The following is a 19,969-nucleotide window of genomic DNA, read 5'->3' on the forward strand; positions in this document are numbered from 1 at the left end:
ATTAATATAATTGGACCACTCCTTAATTACCTTAAATTAAATGGTAGCTTAAATATAAATTATCTCATTTTATAAAATAATTTTTTCTTTGTTTACCAAGTCCCGTTACCCGTTATTGTGAAGTATTAGTTTGTTTGCATTTATTTGTTTTATTTATTTGAACATTATTAGAAATTAGTATTTTTGCAATCATTAACTTTAAATATTCATAATATGTAAATATGTCGGTTTCAAATTAGAATAATTTAAATGCTTTGTAAAGAGTTCAACCACCAAAATTTAGTGAATATTCAAATTTGATTTGTGAAATATGTGTTTATATCTGACCATTTTCTTTATTTGTGGAACTATTTATATTGAATATCATGTATTTTCTTAGTATGAGTCATCTTAACCTCAACATTTAAGAGTTAAAAACAAATTTCTGTTATGTTATTAATCCGCTAAATTTATAATTATGATGTCTTTTATAATTTTAAATTCAGTTTGGGTAAAAACACGTTTTGATCATGAGATGAGGTAGTTAATGATTAAAAATATATATATATATATATTTATATTTATCAGCAAAGTATGCATTTTTTTAATATTATTTAAGTATAAATATAATTTTATTTTATCACGTTTTCAGGTACTTTAATTGTGGTGATATACTACCTGTCGTAAAATATTACATACCTGGGAGAAATTATTATATATTTTCTATTTCGTAATATTAACATTTTGCTGTCGCTTTATTAGTTTTAATTTTTTCTTCCGGCGGCAATTTAATGTTAATGTGGAAAAATCAAATTTACATCCAGAATCTTTAAAGTATTATAAAGTTTAGTTGTAAAAAAAAATAATAACTAATTTCTATTGATCACTAGCTAATAAATGACTAGTAAATTTAAAGGATATATTTGGAACATAACCTCAAATCAGATTTTCAGCCAAATAACTGTTTGGAAATCCAAGAAGTAAACAGACCGTATTAAACAAATATTTTTTTGATATTGAAAATTTATGCTTTACAGAATATCCTAATAATACCTTCCAATTTTAATAAAAAAAAGAAGGAAGTTGTGGCTGCGGTCTAAAAATAACTAATAAATTCATTTACCGTAATTGTTGGATACAAATATTTGGTGTTTAAAACATATCTTATCTTCTGGCTTGTGGTTATGTATTTGTATGTATGTATGTATTATTATTATAGAACTGAGTTGTGGTTAATATATCATTATTATAATTGCAAAACGTCTCTCTACTTTGAGATACATTTTTAATTTTTCTTCATTAAAATGTTCTTTTGCACAACGATTTCGAATCACAATCAAATAATATCATATCTTCTTGTTGAACATGTAAAATGAACCAGTTGCAGTGTACAGTTTCAAATTATGATCACGAAATCACAGGTAAAAGAATACGTCACATATTTGGGTGGTTTATAATAAAAATACAAAAGAAAACTATAAATTTTAAACTCGCTGACTTATTCACATTACTATTATTGCATTGAGTTATGGTTAACGTTCAACGTTCCTCTACAAATTTTTTAATTCCACATCTTTTGAAATGGAAATATATTTCTTAAACTTACACATTTTCCTTCATTTAGGAAATGGTGCCGGGCATCCTAGACAAACTGACGGACGACGAACTGAAGAGGGAGGCGAAGAACGAGCAGAAGAGCGACATCGTGTCCGCCATAATAAAGTCGGCGAAGAATCTCGCCTCTCGGGTGCCCAATCAGGAGGAGTTGATCCGTACCCTCGAAGGTTTCAGGCTCACCATGATATTAAGGCAGTTGCAGATTTCCAGTTTTAATGGGAAGATGAATGCACTTAACGAGATCAATAAGGTCATATCTAGCGTAACTTATTATCCCAATAGGCATCACGGAATGGAGGAGGAAGAGTACCTTACTCCGGAACGTATGGCTGTAAGTAAAATATTTTTCATAACGCTAAATATTTTTTAATGAACGTTTTTTATCGACAGTGATATCTTTCGTCTTCTAACTGAATATGAAACTTTAGGTTTTTTCCTTCAATGTTCTTTGTACTTTCCTATATGTAGAGTTACTTCATTTAGTCGATAGAGGTGTCAAAGATGGAAACAATTTTTTATTGGTGTCGCTTTTTAATATAGCGGGCAAATTATTGCATTTACAAAAGTTAGGAAAATACCCACATCTCGAAGCAAAGGTGAACATATTTTTTACGGGATTAAAGCATGGTTAAAAAGGTACTGTTCCCAAAACTATTAAATGATGTAATAAGGAGCTGTATACAAAAATGAAAAAAAATATATTTGGTAACGGTAGAAAACAACAAATGATCTTACAATGAATGCTATTTGCGGATTATATGATTTGATTAACGGATTCAGAACGGAACTTATAACAGAATTTAAATGCGTACCAGTCAAATCGCAGCAGAAAAATAAATATGGACCTTAGTATGGACAAAACATAAACCATGATAATAAAATGCATAAAATGAAAAGAAGCAAAGTATGTTTAGGGGGAAGACAACTAGAACAAATCAAAAGATACTACGTGGATACAATCATAAAAACACTAGAAAAGTAGATAAAGAGAGAAAGAGAAAAATTAGAACGAATTTACAAGACATATTTTTCGAAAAAAAAATATCACATCGAAAAGGTAATGAGAACTTTGCTGGTGCATGGGATGGGGTTTGATGATCACAGACAGAAGTAAAATCAGGATCGTGACAATAGAAATGGGACCTCTGAGGAATGACGGGAAAAGAAAAAATTAGGAATAAAATGGCAATGCAGCGGAGAAAATTGAAACCATTTAAAAGAGTCCGTGCAAAAAGGCAACTTGGCTGTTGAGGACACCTCAACTGAATGCATAAAAGTGCATTCAAAAATCTAAGAAAATATATGAGGCTTGGGAACAGGGAAAGAATAGAACAACGTAGAATGAGAACGGAAGAATGAGTATGACAGGCAGTTACAAAATGAGAAATAAATTGGTGTGAAATAAAGAATTTAGCATAAGACAGAAACTTTTGGAACGTGTTTGATGCAAATTTGATTTAATTCTCTTGAAAAATATTGTCTATTTGATAATTAAAATAAATTATGCTTTGTGGGGTTCAGAATTCTGGTAATCGTATGTTCTTGTTGTGGGAAAAATATGATTGGAAATGATTGCACTTATTTGAGATTTTCTCCATCATGCGAATTATGAATTTACCATCGAATTGATCTAATTTAACCACCCTTGTATGAAAGTAACCATAGAGATTAAAATTAGAGAAAATCACATTTAACAGAATGGAAGAAATCTGAGATTGTGATAGAATTACGCTGTTACTAAAAAAATGGTGTCATCATTTCCAATAGTTTTCCTGAAAAAACATTTGATTATAAGTCTAAACTCCACAAAACATTACTACATTTTTATTATCAGCTGTAAAAACCCAAGAGCATTGATAGTACACGAGATAATCACAGTTTTCAAAACTACTTTGCTTAGCAACAGTCCGACGATAGAAGCAGAGCCCTAAAATCAGTATGCTTGAAGAATTTATGATTAAATTAAGCAAATTACAATGTGAATATTGTTCTGATTGGTTCATTTCAATTAAAATGAAAAATTTTCGGAAGTTTGACCGATTAGAATAATATCTGCATTCACAATTCGCACCTGTATGAAATTTTTTAAAACAGTTAAATTACATTTGTATAATATTTGGTTTTTATATAAAAAAAATGTCATACACAGTATTATTTAAGGTTTATCGTGTACGCCTAAAGTCAAATGAAAGTTTCTGTAGATTTGTTAATGACTAAAGTAGTGAGCCTTTAGATTTGGCAATGTTGCATGCATTGCTGGCGTGCTGGGCTTGACGTTCGCTCGCTCACGTTCGATTATTCTGTTTGTTTGGATGCCCAAGCTTGAAATATATATCATATGTCACACCTGCGAATTTCAAATAATACGTTACGTCGAGAACCGCTATCACGCATATGAATTTTAAGTTAGTCAACAGCAGCAGTTTGAAGGAGAATTATAAATTATGTATTTTACAAGTACCTAATCGATTTTTACGAGCTGTAATATGGTTCGTCAATTGTTGCGCATTCTAAGTGGAAAGACCAAAAAAATCTGCATTCTGATAAGACTTCGAACTAAATCGTGAAAAATTATTATATTAATATCTCGTCTCTTAGGTATCCAAACTAGTCATAATTTTTTTTGAGGATTTTCTTCATATTAATAAGCGTATATTAATTTTTCTATGAATATTTGTTCGTCAATTCCAAATCAGATAAACCTCCTTAAATTGAAGCATTTTAGAATTATTTGGAAAAAAACTAGTAGCGTTTTTCACTTATTTGCACTTTTACAAATGCATGTTGAGAATATATCCTCCTTTATTATTCGAGTTAATAGTACAGGACATAAATATACTGAGTATTGACTGAGTCCAAGTGCGATAAGTTGAAAAATCCGATTTGATGCCCTCTAATGGTTATATGAAGCAACTTTAGACAAAGGTAAGTTTTTATAATTTGCCTGATTTTCACCATAAAAATAGGTAGTAGTTCTAAGTACAAAGAATGTTGGGACACCCTGTATTTACATCAACATTTTGTTATCTCAAAAAAAAATTAACCTGATCTTTGTGAGGGTGCATAACGACAGAAAGTTAATGGTTGACTATTTTTCTATATTATGACAAAACCTGCCTTCTTTCATATGTTTTTGTGTTGACATAATTATCAGCCACTGTGTGTGTTTCTCGCTTATTTTAATTAAAGTCGTGGTTATTAATACCTCGTCCGAGATCAACATCAAAATAAATTATCGTAGGCAGACAGTTGACAGCAAACTATTTTATCCATGAAAATGAACATGACACAGTTAAACCCAACATTGTAATTCTGACGAAACAAATGCAATGCGTTCCATTATTTGACCGATTTGACTGTCAGTTTATGAAATAAGGTATATATATTATATTGTACACAGTTATCATCAGTCCACAATTAGTTAAATTTAATATAAAAATATCAATTAAAAACGTTATAACTTTCACATATCAATTCTTTACAGAAATGGATAAACGAAAACAAAGTGTTAGAGATAGTATTAAGAGATTCCCTTCACCAACCCCAGTATGTAGAGAAATTAGAGAAAATCCTACGTTTTGTGATAAAAGAGCGGGCGCTGAGCCTGTCGGATCTGGACGCAGTGTGGGCGGCCCAGGTGGGCAAACACGAGGCCATCGTGAAGAACGTGCACGACCTACTAGCTAAATTGGCTTGGGACTTCAGCGCCGAACAACTTGACCACCTGTTCGAATGTTTCCAGAACAGCTGGACCTCGGCTTCCAAGCGACAGAGGGAACGGCTCTTGGAGCTGATCCGCCGCCTGGCGGAGGACGACAAAGACGGGGTCATGGCGCACAAAGTTCTGACGTTATTCTGGAATCTCGCCCATGCCGAGGACGTGCCGACCGAAATAATGGATCAGGCGCTCTCCGCTCACGTCAAGATCTTAGACTATAGTTGCTCTCAGGAAAGGGACGCCCAGAAGACTGTTTGGTTGGATAAGTGCGTGGAGGAGTTGAAGAACGGCGAGAAGTGGGTCCTGCCGGCTTTGAAGCAGATTCGAGAAATCTGTACTCTGTACGAGCAGAATACGAACGGGGGACACGCGCAACGCACCCACCACATCTACTACAGGCAGGAGGTCATAGAGAGGCTGCAGAATCAGCATTCGTTGGTAATCTTGGTCACAAACAGCCTCACCACTTACATGGACCATTTGCGTACGCTTTACAAGGAGAATCCCGAGCTGACTAGCGAGACCTATGTCCCCGACGGCCGGTACTGTCATGCTTTACAAGTTCAAGAAAGACTGCATTTTCTCAGGTAAGCGTTACGGATGAGCTAAATTTTACGTGTAATGTCTTTTTTCAGTATACGCTTCTCTTAATGAATGTTTTGAAAAGATAGTCTGTAAAATACTACTTTTCTGGTAACATAATAATCAAGACACTTTTCAGTATTTTATTTCAAAAATTTAAGAAAAAATAACGTTATGAGCCACTATTACACTTACAATAAAAATAAAATAAAAATGTGTTTTTTTTTAAACAATTTTTACTCTTTAGTAAAAGAAAATTTCCATCATTAGTTGGAACGTTATTTTTTTCAACAAAATCTCAAATTTGAAAATATTTCAAACGATAGATATCACAACCATACATAAAAAAAAAGTGTACTTTTCATGCGACATATGTTATCCGTAGTATTTTTGCTTCCTGATCACAAATCCGTTCTCAGAATTGAGTTATCATATCACAGGAATTTCCTAACCTCAAAAATAACAAAGACTCACGAAAAAGTGAAGGAGAAATACAAAAAAAATTTGTTTTTTTATATTCAAATGTTCATTTATATGGTTAAGACCCTGCTGAACGTGAAACTGCGGTCAGAATTGATGCTTCTTTTTCTAATCTCAAAAAAACGGGTCAAATATTACGAATTTTCAAAAAATAAGAGATTCGCGCCAAATTTGGTATAAGGGGATTTTCGGGTCACGGATCCGAGGTCAATTTTGCAAAATTCAAGATGGCCGATCCAAGATGGCTGACCAAATTTTTAAAAGATAACAGATTCGTACCAAATTTGGTATATGGGGTTTTTCAGGGCCGCTGATTACGTATTCGAGGTCAGAATTTCGAAATTCATTTTGTAATATTTTTGTACCCAAACATGTTTTAACCTTTAATAAAATACATGGGTAATGATGATAAAATTTTTAAAAACGAATTTTGTAAATCTGATCTCGGATTCGTGATCAGTGACCCCGAAAACTCCCCATATACCAAATTTAGCATGGATGTGTTATTTTTTGAAAATTTGGTCGCCCGCCATCTTGAATTTTGTAAAATTGACCTCGAATTCGTGATCAGCGACCACGAAAACCCCCGTATACCAAATTTGGCGCTAATCTTTTATTTTTTAAAAATTTGGTCGGCCATCTTGGAGCCGCCATCTTGAATTTTGCAAAATTGACCTCGGATCCGTGATCAGCGTTTTCTTGAGGTTAGAAAAAGAACCATCAATTCTGACTGCGGAATCACGTTCAGCATGGTCTTAAATAAATGAACATTTGAATATAGAAAAAAAAATTTGTTGTATTCACTTTTTTGTGAATTTCTGCTGTTTTTTAAGGTTAGGAAATTCCCGTGATGTGATAGCTCATTTCTGTGTTTTGTTTTCTTCTCTAGTTAATAATTAAAATTAGCTTGTCAGTTTTTCGGGTAATTGAGTTTTTTGTTAAATCGACGTTTCAATTTAATTTGAAATCATCCTCAGGACTGTAAGGGACAATTTTAAAAAGCAAAATACATTTTTCCAAGTATACATTTAATTAAAAAAAATGTCGTTAAAAAGGCATATCTTGGATTATATTAGAAAGTTAAGCTTTGGTTATGCCAGTCAAACTACTAGGAAAATACTAGATGGTGGAATCGATTCTAAAATTGATCACATTCATTGATAATAAGAGTAATGGGGATTTTATACGAGTCATCTAGTATTTTCCTTCCTAAGTTTGACTGGTTGTCTAACTATATTAATATTTTTACCCCACCTACTTTTTGTCTGACTTTTTTGGCAAAAATTCAATTTGATTTTTACTTTGTCTTCCCAAAATAGGTTCATCGTTAATTTCGCAACATATGACAAAAATATTTAGTAGTTTAAACAAAACATAGTTTTACAATCCTTTTGGAAGGAATGATTCAATTTGCTGAATCAAATGAATATTAATTCATTTGTTTGAATTATCAGTTTTCTCAGATTCGATCCTTTTCTGATTCAGGGACTCGGACGATTAGTTTTGTTTCAATGGAACCGTTTTGTCTCGAATCAGTTGAGTGTGTACCGAATCGAACATGAAAACTCGAAGAGTCTATTGTCGCACTGCTGATAATACTTGTGATACCAAAAATACCAAAAAAAAAATTGAACTTCTCACCTCTACTTTGCGAGTATTGATTGTAGTCCACAGAGTAGTTGATTTCCACAATATCATTAGTGGAAAACAAAACATCATCGAAGAATATTAGAGTGACAGAAGTATTTGTCAAAAATTTGTCATTCGTATACTGTTGCATAATAATTTGTGTTTTTGCGATTTGAGGAGCTTGTACTGAAGAATTTTGTTGTAACTCATACACTAAAACTAACATTAAACAATAGACCTTCACTAAATAAATGGATTATTTCATTTCAGATTCCTCCTAAAAGATGGTCAACTGTGGTTGTGCGCGGAGCAAGCGAAGCAGATCTGGCAGTGCCTAGCGGAAAACGCCGTATTCCAGTCGGACAGGGAGGCCTGCTTCAAGTGGTTCTCGAAATTAATGGGCGAGGAACCAGACTTGGACCCCGGCATAAACAAAGACTTCTTCGAAAACAACATATTACAGATAGACCCCGTTCTACTGACCGAGAGCGGCATCAAATGTTTCGAGAGATTCTTCAAGGCGGTCAACACCAAGGAAGGCAAGCTGAAGATCAAACGGAGGTCCCTGCTGACGGAAGATCCCGACCTCATCGGATTGGACTACCTCTGGAAGGTCGTAACTTCGTGCCCGGACGACATAGCGGCGAGAGCCATAGAACTGCTACGAGAAGTGAGCACCAACTTGGGCCCGAGATTGCTACAGTCCCAGTTGGAATTCCACGAGAATTACATAACGGAATGCTACGACAGGCTCCGGGCCCACTACGACACCGTCACGGTCCTGCAGAAATCCTCGAATGACAAGGAGTTTGACACCAATCAAATCCAGAATCGGATCAGGGGCGAGGCGGTGAAAATGTGCCGGGTGCTGAAAGTGTTACACGAGTATATTAGTGAATGTGATAATGCTTTCGTGGGGGAGAGGAAGATCCTGCCCTTGCACAGGGCCTGTCACGGGAAGCACCTTTCTTTGATCGTGAGGTTCTCCAGTCCGAGCAGGCAGGTGGAGGATTTGGAATTATACACGCACTCCAACGATACGTTGGCCTCCTTGAGGAAGTACATTCTGAGGAGGATAAAGCCCGGGATCCATTGCAAGTTGGAGCTTTTCGTTAACGGGGAGCCGCTCGATCCCGCCGATGATAGGAAACTGTTGTCGCAGATTCCGATTCGAGACAAGATGGTAAGTGCAGATTAAATACGAAAAGCAGAGGTGTAGGGTGTGGGTAATAAAAGAGCCAAAAATTTCAGTTCAAGAAATATTCCAAAAAATATATTTACGTGCATGTTAGTTGTATTAAACTTAAAAAAAGATTTTTTTTGCCCGTTCGTTGAAGTTATTTTTCTCCCAAGGGCCCAGTTATTTGGCATTTTGGCATTTTTTTTTTTTAAGTTCTTCAAAGTATGCAAATTAATATAAGAAAAAGTTCATTGCTTTATTGATTTCCCAGAGTCCAAACAAATTTTGAAAAACATTTTGATTTCCGAAATTCTTTAATATTGTGGATCGGTATCTAGAGAAAAATAAAAAATACTACCCAAGTTTTTTCTGACAGATAAGATACTATGCATTTTTTTCGTCCGAGCTATGGTTTGTCTGGAAAAAATTATTAAAGCCATGAAGTCATTTTCCGCGGGCAAACAAGCGAATAAATTCACTCTTCAAACGTAAAAATTGTCAAATTTCACTCAAATATTGAATACATTAATATGTAGAAATGAATATTCGATCTTAATTCAATGCAAATAAAATAAAAAATTTTAAAAAATTTTCAAAATTTCTTTTTTAGATATTCGAATATACTCAAGGTAGTAAATAATAAATTATACCGGGTGTAACTTTAAGTGGGGGTCATATTTACACAGAGGCTACCTTTGACCTTTAGAAACACGTATCAATAGTTTATTTTTTCAAATTCCGTTGTAAAAACTATTTTCTTTTTAAACCAATTTTTTATAATTTTCCTATCCCCCCTCTGGACAAGCTAGTGTGATCTCAAACAGCGGCACGTGTTTGTCGCAACGCATGCACAATTGACAACTGGACTATGCATCGTTGCCAAATCTCATAATTTAAAGAAAAGATTATTAAAAAGCAAATTTCACATCACCTGCCATGAGGTACCGCTCTTTGGGATAATCCATTTGATATCGTCTTCTTGCAGTAGAATCGTTTTCTTCGGACAGAAAGTAGGCTCTAATCAATCAGCTCTTTCTTGATCCTTTTTCATAGTATCACTTAAAACTTGAAAAAGAAAACACAATACACTGTACCGTCACTAAATACACACATACACTGAAATAAATAACTTTATAAGGTTTTACACTTACACCACACAACGGTACTATACCAACAGCTTTTAAGAGACGATATATTCGGTCAACCCCGTTCTGCCGAATTAACGTGGCAGTTTGTATTTAATGCATTTACTCGTCATATCGGAACACCTGCAACCCATTCGTAAGCGTATTTCTTAACATTCTTGTATGTAACAGTAAAACTAGGTCAGTGTTACGGTCATTGACACTGACATTCAAAAGTAAAATATGCGCTTCTTAAAAAAACAGTAACATAAATGTTTATAAAAACGCGATTAAAAAAAATTGTTCATATTAATCAGATCAGTATTTTCATTTGTTTTATTGTTAGTTTTTTAAAACAGTAAAAATAATTATTTTAAAACACAAATAAGTTTTATTTACAATTAGTAACGTATTTACATACCAATAATTTACTTTAATGCGTAATAAATCATGTAAAAATAAAAAATTGTTTAAAAACAATTTTTTTGATGTTTGGCAGCTTCGTCCACATTGACATAAAAATAATATGGTGACTAAAATATCACGTGTCATAGAAAAGCAATCTGTTTTCACTAAATTATTGTCATTAGTTTCGTTGTGTAGCAGTTGATTAAAAAAAAATTATTTACAATTAGTAACATATCTACGTACCAATATTAGTTAATATTTAATAAATCGTGTAAATCTTTTTTTCGAGTTTGGCTTTTCTACCACAATATCAAAAAAATGTGATGGCTTTAAAATAACAAGTCCGTAAATTATACAAAAACAATCTGATCTGCTAAATTATTGTTTAACTTCGCTCAATGCAGTTGGTATCAAAGCAACTAGCAACGCCGGCAGTGAGGAATATAACTTCATACGTAAATTCCGGGAGCGCTGGTTTACTCTGTTCAGTGGCGGCGTACACAAGAATTAAAGCGCAGTTTAAAAAAATTATTGTAACTCGAATTTTTATTTGATTAAAAAAAATAATTTCAGATTCGCATTCAGGGAAACATGTACTATTGCCCGTAACAAAACTGACACCCATTTAAAGTTACACCCTGTATACATATTTTTATTACAAAATCATAGGAAAAAAATTAAATACAAAATTACGTAGAATCATTGTTTTTCATGTATACTGTATTTCCTACCTGGATACCTTCATACCTGTTGACTATTTACATTCTACTCTTTGAATATTTGTCTTCATATTTTAACAGTATCAAACTTTATATTAAACGATCAAAGGAAATTTACACAGGGAACCAGAAAAATTGCTATTTTCTTGTACAAAAATTCATTAAAAGTGAAAAACGTTCATACCAAATGAATTTGTGTTTAGAGATTCTTAATCTGTGTAATTCCCCCAACATTTTTAAAAAAGTCTCAGTCAAATTAGTTTTAGTTTTAATAAAGTTCCAGAGGCTAATATATGTATGTATACAAGGTGATTCAGGTTTAATCTGGATAACTTCAGGAATCGATAGAACAGGTTAAAATAATGTTCATTCATGGTATAATGGTATAAAGTTATTTCTTAAGTCGCACCGTTTCAGAGTTATAACTTTTGAACTTAATAATACTTTTAACGATGATTTTCACAAATGTCAGTGTATACAAATCACTGTGAGTTTTGTTTTTCATGGGTTGCTATAACGTTAAATGAAATTTACGCGGCTGGGGCATGAATTTCATTGAATATCTCAAAAACAAGGCCAAATATCGAAAGAATACAAGAGACGAAAAGTTTCAAAATTAATGAGGCAAAGGTGGTGTGCTGTTTTATTGAAATTCATTAATTTTTTTAAAGTTTTGAAATAATGTAAGATACACTTCTAAGAAGGGTAGGTGGTTCAAACTTAAGAAGCTTATGTAAGATCATAAGGAGTATTTGTGTTCCGAATTTCACTTCAATCGGATGAGTGGTTCAAAAGTTATGAGGGAAAAACGGGAAAAAGATTCCTACTTCAACGCCCTCTATCTCCAAAAGGGTGCGATTTAGGAAGTATATTTATATCATGAATGAACATTATTTTAACCTATTCTATTAATTCCTGATGTTATCCAGATCACCCTGTATATTTTGCCGTAAACTCAAGATTCCTAAAGTTTTTAAAATAACTACAAGGGTCAAATTTCGTAATTAGATAAAATCCATTACCCAGAAATTTTATTTGTGAAGAGGTCACCTAAATAACAATTACCGACGTTGAAAAACATTTTTCGAACAATCCTTATGTTTAAGTATGTTCGTCATTGAGATGCTCGCTTTTCGATTCGATTATATGTATATGCGTAATTTTTTATTCGATATTTTATTTGAAAAAAAAAATTATACCACTGAAAAGTTTAGACTTTCTACTTGAAAATAGACTATCACAATTATTAATTTAATACCCTATAACTATGAAATAGTTTATAACGTAGAGCGCCGGGCTTCAAAAAATAGGTTCTCGCGGCTGGCCGAGCTTCCACATGGAATTTATACCTGGTTTATTGAATTTTTTCCAACCAAACTATAGCTTGGACAATTTTCTCCATCTTTATCCCAGTCCAAAATATTAAAGAATTTCAAAAATCAACATGTTTTCAACATTTTTTTGGACTTTGGGAAATCGAACCAATGAACTTTTTCTTATATTAATCTGCATACTTTGAAGTACTTATAAAAAAAAATCAGCCATATTGCTAGTTACTTATTTCTGTGGCCTCCATCGACTGGGCTAATTTGTCTAGGGAATATACCGGGGTTAGCATAAGTCGACTAAAAACAACAGTTTTTGTAAAAATATTTTCGCTTTAATGTTCCAAATTGTCTAAAAACAATTCAAACACATTTTATTGGCCATTTATGTACTTAGGGATTTAGTATTATCAAATATTTTTCTGTTGTGCTCACAGCTTTTCAATACAACATCGGAAATGTGTCTTTCTTGAAAATTATTGAAGATAATCCTGGAACAGTGTTTTATGACATTATCTTCAAAGGCTGTCGCTCAAATGTACAACAGTATCTGATGATGCTCCAGTAATTTTTTCCTTGTTAGAAACATCTCATTTTTGATGCCATTGGAAGGAAATTCTTGTTGCAAAAATCTTTTCTATTTATATTTTTTTAATTTTTAACTGTTCTCTCAAGGTATTAATTAAGAATTGAAAATCACTCTTGAATTTTCAACTTTGATATATGAAAAACATGTGGAGTCGGGGAAATTTTTCTTTGAATCTTTACTACTTTCAAGAAAGACTCAAATTTTTGTGCCAACTAACAACTCGTTAGCGATTATCATACCATGCATTTCCTTAGTGGCTCAAAATGATTTGAATATTGATCTAAAAATGGTCCCTGACATGTAAATAATTAAATAATTACTTACACTCTTATTTTATCGATTTTTCCAGCTCATTTCGGCCAAGGTGATACAGATAAGCTCGAACATAGCCTCCTCCCAAGACAGCAGTTCGGACAGCTCTACCTCCTCCCCGCAACACCCTTACGACGGACCGAACGTCGAGGCGGAAAACCAACTTCCGGGCGTCCTCATGTCGCAACAGCAGGTCTACGCTCAGTTCTTCTGTCAATTAATGGCCCTGGGCAGCACCCTGGACTTTCCTATACTCAGGAACGGGGGCCATGCTCTCTTACAGTTGATACCCTGTGACGTGATGACGATAGAGAAGCTTCGGATACTATTCACTACGCCGGGTGAGCAGAACATTACCATGGATTCCATGTTTTTCAGCGCCACTCCTGCCGAGGTTCTGTACAACTTAGAAGTGCTGTACGCGATGCTGATGCCGGCTCTGGATACCCTGTCGGATAAATCGTACGAGTTCCAATACAGCTTCCTTACGTCGGGCGAGGCGCACATCTTTTTGGAGATGCTGACGAAGAACAACTTCATGTCCAGCGCCGACAACACCACTCGCAGGTCGGCCTACTTGGTCGTCTTGAAGATCTGCAAGCTTATCCTGACGTCGGTGGCCCACGTGCTGGTCAGGCTCAGCGAAGACCACACGCCTCCGGAAAACGAGCCGGTTAGCGAGAATACGACGACACCGGGGATGTATTTGAGGCAGGCGTTGAGAAATGTGCCAGGACACTCGGATCATGTAAGAATTTTTTTTACCGTGTTTTTAAACTAAAACACTGATAAACAGATTGTAATGTATTTTTTAAACATGGTAGTTGTTTTGTTTAGGGTTTATTTATTCTTTTTTTTTCCAGTTGTTACGTCAGGTGTCCATAAAACTGTCACAGGGCCTGGCGCAGCTGATGGTGGCAGAAACCGGGGGCACCGGACAAGCTCACGCTCTCTTCAGCCAGGCCCTCAACTGGGAACTCCCCGACCTAGCAACGACATTGGCATTAGTACGCTTAGTGTGGGCGGCCAGCAGCGACAATCTGAGCGCTCTGAACGCCTCCCCCGAAACGCTTCACTCCCTCTCGGACCCCTGCAACCAGAAGACCCCCATGGATCTTGACAACGACGACATCCTCCTGTGCAAGGAGGCCTTGGAACTGCTGAGTACGGCCGTGGTGCTCAACCCCAGCAGTCTGGAGCACCTCTATCAGGATAACTGGTGGCCTTATTTCATCACCGACCTAGTCCTCCTCAATCCAAGCTGCGCGGTGCGGATCGCCGCAGCGGAACAGCTTATCATCATCTGTACTTGTGGCGCCGCCAGCCGATTGGCTCTGCAGTTGATTACGCCCCTGTTGTTCTCCCTGCTCAACTCCCTGGTCTTGGAGAACGCAAACACTTCGCATGAATTCTTTCAGCTGTTGTGCCGTCTAGTCAACGTAGCTTACCTCACCGGTTGCCCACTTTCCAACGCAGAGAACCTCTTGGCTAACGAGGTGGCCTGGCTCAGGAAGGCCAGGGGTAAAAACGAAGTGCTCATAGAGGGACATCTCAGTCTGGCCAAGGAGTTGCTCAGTTTCATGTCGACGGAGCAGAAGTGCGAACTGGGCAGCGCCGAATCGGGCAGCTTGATCAAGGAACTGCTGGAGGACTTCCTGTTCCCTGCAAGTAAGCTGATGTTGCAGCTCAGCAAGACCGGACAGCTTGGGGAGGATCCCGCCATACCGATTTGCGATACCCCGCAGACGCAAGCCGCTGCTTTCGATCTCTTGATTTCCCTGTGCTTGAATTGTGTTCAGAATTACAGGCAGTTAGTCAGTATGCTCAACGAAATGTTTTATTCAGGTAAGAACGTTATATAGCTCTTTTATTTGACGATGATTTATTAATTCGTTTTGGCATTGGGCACTTTAAGTTGTTGAGGTTAGTTAAAATGGATTACTTCAAGTTATTTATAGAAAAATTGAGCTGCAAGTATATTGCCACAAAATGTTAATATGAATTTTAAGTTTACAAAGCATTTTGTATCTATAAAAATAAATTAACCTCACTTTGTACGTACTGTCTTGTGGGGATGCTTGTAAATTTTCAGGAATTTGTTCAGTGCTTGCATGGTTAAATGCAATTATTGATGAAGGTTGACAGTAGTTTGAAGTAAAATTTTAACCTCAAAAATAATTGGTACATTTGAACTACTAGTCTTGAAAATAATTATTAAAGTCCAAACAGAGGTACACAATTATAGAATCAAGCTCTAGATAGTGGATAATGAATTCAGTGTACTTTTAGTGGATTATAGGGGCAATTATGTGCCTCACCATTAAATTTGAAATGCATGTTAAAATTGCAAATTTTTAACAGATGCGTTAAATAAGAATTTCTATTTTTTGTGTCAAAATTTAAGGTGACCATTAACGATAAAATAATTTTAACGGAATCTTAAAAATCTGATGGAGTAGTTCAAACGTTTCAATTTTGGTTGCAAATGCCCCTATAGAAATATCTGTCAAATAGTACCATTTTATATGTAACTTCTCTACAAGGACTATAATAGATGTCTGTTTAATGATTTGCATTATAATTTAAGCAGCCTATCAAGAGAGTGACTGTAAAAATCGCCCGTTTTTTCACAATTCGCAGAGAACTAAAGAAAATAGATGAAAATATGTTTTTGGTCCCAAATTACTCGTCGTAAAAAATTAAGATGAGCATAGCTTTTAGTTTTTTGAAAATTTTCAAAAATCACTCTTATTTAGGGGTTGAAAAGACACCCAAAATGAAGAATTGAATATTACCAATAAATATAAAAACTATTATCATGTGAATTTTTCTACCGAATGACAAAGAAAGATTTATTCTCATGACTGAAATAAGCATGTTGAATTAGAAAATCCACCCTTAAGCGTGCTCAGGGGGTGGAATCATCCCCATAAATAGAGAATATCAGAAATAATTGTAAAAATTCCAATATATATATATATATATATATAAAGATAATTCACATGCTACTAGTTTTTATATCAATTGGTAATATTCAAATACTTCATTTTTAATATTTTTCAACCCCTAAGTAGTGGTGATTTTTAAAATATTCAAAATACTAAAAGCTATGCTCGTTTCAATTTTTTACGACAAGTAATTTGTGACCAAAAACATTTTTATGTATTTTTTTTTAATTCTCTGCGAATTGTGAAAAAATGGGCGAAAATCACAGGTTTTTTGCGGTCACTCTTTAAGCCCATGAACTAGAATTGCTTTTAATGTATTTAAAATGTATGTGGTTACTGTTTTTTACATGAAAGTGAGTGGAGTTCAAATACATTACAACAATACACATTTTTAACCTGATACGATTTATTTTTTGCCTGGCTTTACATTAAACAAAAGATTTTTATCTGTAAGTGCAATGTACTGACGTAAAAATATCTGTAAGAGTTACAGAAATGTGAGGCCAAACATTACATATTTTTAATAAAATCAAACACAGTAATATTATAAAATATAGTAATAGAGCGATATAATAATTCACATCCACGAGTTTCAAAATTATTACTTGTTTGTTCTTTTAGCAGATACATCACATATTTTTGTGTTTCTAAACCATAAAAGCTGGATGAAAAATTTTAAATTAACAATCAATTTCAATTGTGAGTTGTGTATACCACTTATGTAGTTCAAAATAAGATTCTAACCTTAAAATAACCATGGTACATTTGAATTACTAATCTAACAAATGGTACAGGGTTTATTCTGTTCATTAATATCTTAATTGTGATGTTCAGCAGATGGTATAAGCTGTGTTCATTCAATTAATTAAAATTATAGAGAATGTTAAAAACAAAGACATATGTTTTCAGACCCAGATTCTGCGATAACCGAATGGGACTATCTCCCCGCCGTCGGCCCACGACCCTTCCAAGGTTTCGTTGGCTTGAAGAATGCCGGGGCTACCTGTTACATGAACTCCATCCTTCAGCAGTTATACATGGTGGATAGCATAAAAGAGGGCATTCTGGCTGCCGAAGGAGCTGCCACAGATCCAAACGAGGATTTCACAGGAGAGGAGAAGATGGACCTGGATTTCGATTGCACTGACGAACGTAATTGTCTAGACGATAACAGGAAGGATTACAACGTGGGAATCCTTAAACAAGTACAAGCCATATTTGGCCATTTGGCCTGTTCACGCCTTCAATATTATGTGCCTAGGGGACTTTGGAGACATTTTAAACTTCAAGGTACCTCACGAATTTAAATTTATAGTTCCGGGAATGTAACTCGAGGTTTCAGGTGAGCCAGTTAACTTAAGGGAACAACAGGACGCTGTGGAATTTTTTATGTCATTGGTGGAAAGTTTGGACGAAGCTTTAAAAACGTTGGGACACGAGCAGATCATGTCTAAAATATTGGGTGGGTCGTATTCCGATCAAAAGATCTGTAAGGGATGTCCACATCGTTATTCCAAAGAAGAACCGTTCAGTGTTATTAGCGTCGATATAAGGAATCACAGCAGCTTGCAGGATTCTATGGAGCAGTACGTTAAGGGTGAGTGGTGGCATTTTTTTGTTTAAATTCGTTAATTTGCAATGCTTGTTGAGTGTATATTTGAAACTTTAGGAGAGTTGTTGGAGGGCGCCGACGCCTATTACTGTGAAAAGTGTGCGAAGAAAGTTGTGACCGTGAAGCGTTTGTGTGTGAAGAAGCTGCCCCCCATATTGGGCATCCAGTTGAAGCGGTTCGAATACGATTTTGAGAGGGTGTGTGCCATCAAATTTAACGATTATTTCGAGTTCCCCAGAGAACTGGATATGGAGCCGTACACGGTTTCCGGCCTGGCTAAAATCGAGGGAGAGATAATAGACTGTGATTCAGATCCTAACGCGAGCGAAGTTTGTACTAAATATCGTCTCTCTGGTATCGTCGTGCACTCAGGACAAGCTTCAGGTTAGTACACTTTTCTGTCTTACAAAAAAAAAAAAACTAAGTACAATTAAATGCGTAGGTGGACATTATTATTCATATATCCGAAGCCGGGATCCCTCTGGAGAGGTTAGGTGGTACAAATTTGACGACGGAGACGTCTCGGAGTGTCGGATGGGCGAAGACGAGGAGATGAAAATCCAATGTTTCGGAGGCGATTACATGGGGGAAGTATTTGATCCCATGTTGAAAAGGACCACGTACCGAAGACAAAAACGGTGGTGGAACGCCTACATGTTGTTCTACACTAGGCACGACGTGGAAGAAGAAGCGATAGTTAAGGCTCTTAATCTGTTGACGATTTGTAAGTGCGATACGAATGGTTCGTCGGGAGTATTATTTTAATGCGTTTATTTTCATTTTGTAGCCGGTACGAGGAAGGAGACGCACTTAAAGATGCCAGTGGCTATCGAGAACAGTATCAGGAAGCAGAACATAAAGTTCTTACACCACCGAAGCCAGTTTTCGATAGAATATTTCTCGTTTATAAGGAAACTAGCCACCAGCTGCGCCCAGGGCAATCCGCGGCATAGCCAGGCACTGTCGAATGAAATGTTGGAGCAACAGTACCTACTCAGTGTTCAGCTAGTCAGTAATTTTCTCTTTCACACTGGGTGGCACACCAAGAAGAACCTACGGGGGCCTGCGATGGAATGGTAAGCATTAATAAATTAATTAACGTCTTTAGATATCTTCTGCATGCCTAGATTTTTGATATCATAGAACATTGTGTGACTTCATCCGATACGATTTTCTAGGAAAAAAAATGAATTTGTTTAAATAGAGTACAAAATGTGATACTTAATAATAAAATATACAGGGTGTTTGGTAAGTCGATGCATTTCTTGGAGGAGGTTATAGTACAAGCGATTTGTGATATATTTCCTTGATATACCATATTCCGAAAATGCTTAGTTTCCGATCTACAGGGTGTTACCATTTTAATAAAAAAATGCAAATTTATAACTATTGCGGAAACCGCTAAGAATATTTTAATGAAATTTTACAGGCTTTGTCAGTTAACAACAATACATGTTTTGCAATAAAAATAGTGTTTTCAGGTTCACCAGTGGCGTGCGCACAGGCACGTCTCAGATATCGTTAAAGAAAAAAAATACACCACCGATTTTTCTTAAAATAAAAATTATTTCTCAATTCCTTGTTCAATTTGGAAGAGAAAAGGTATCTCGACCGTTTTTCTTATGACACACCGTTTTCGAGTAAAAAAATAAAATCGATTTATAAATAACAGAAATTATGCACTGCTTCACACTCTAAGACTCGTTTCACACTTGCCGGATCCGGCTAACTCTTTCACACGTAATTT

At 35.4% G+C, this 19,969-nt stretch overlaps 1 protein-coding gene across 4 annotated transcripts in view; it reads left to right on the forward strand.

Moving 5' to 3' along the window:
• The window catches only part of LOC108903598 (probable ubiquitin carboxyl-terminal hydrolase FAF-X), a 29,403-nt gene that overhangs the window by 1,458 nt on the left and 7,976 nt on the right, over positions 1-19,969 (forward strand). For 2 of the 4 annotated variants that reach the window (XM_018705826.1, XM_018705825.1), the window contains exons 4-13: positions 1,604-1,927; positions 5,081-5,901; positions 8,276-9,188; positions 13,700-14,410; positions 14,526-15,507; positions 17,520-17,900; positions 17,953-18,207; positions 18,280-18,606; positions 18,665-18,946; positions 19,010-19,298. In XM_018705826.1, coding sequence (XP_018561342.1) covers positions 1,604-1,927; positions 5,081-5,901; positions 8,276-9,188; positions 13,700-14,410; positions 14,526-15,507; positions 17,520-17,900; positions 17,953-18,207; positions 18,280-18,606; positions 18,665-18,946; positions 19,010-19,298 — 5,285 coding nt within the window. Of the gene's footprint in view, positions 1-433; positions 520-1,125; positions 1,180-1,603; positions 1,928-5,080; positions 5,902-8,275; positions 9,189-13,699; positions 14,411-14,525; positions 15,508-17,519; positions 17,901-17,952; positions 18,208-18,279; positions 18,607-18,664; positions 18,947-19,009; positions 19,299-19,969 lie in introns of those variants that run through there. The other 2 variants (XM_018705828.1, XM_018705827.1) reach the window with 2 other exon arrangements.

The sequence above is a fragment of the Anoplophora glabripennis genome, unplaced genomic scaffold (genome assembly GCF_000390285.2).
Source record: "Anoplophora glabripennis isolate ALB-LARVAE unplaced genomic scaffold, Agla_2.0 scaffold127, whole genome shotgun sequence".
NCBI classification, from domain to species: Eukaryota; Metazoa; Arthropoda; class Insecta; order Coleoptera; family Cerambycidae; genus Anoplophora; species Anoplophora glabripennis.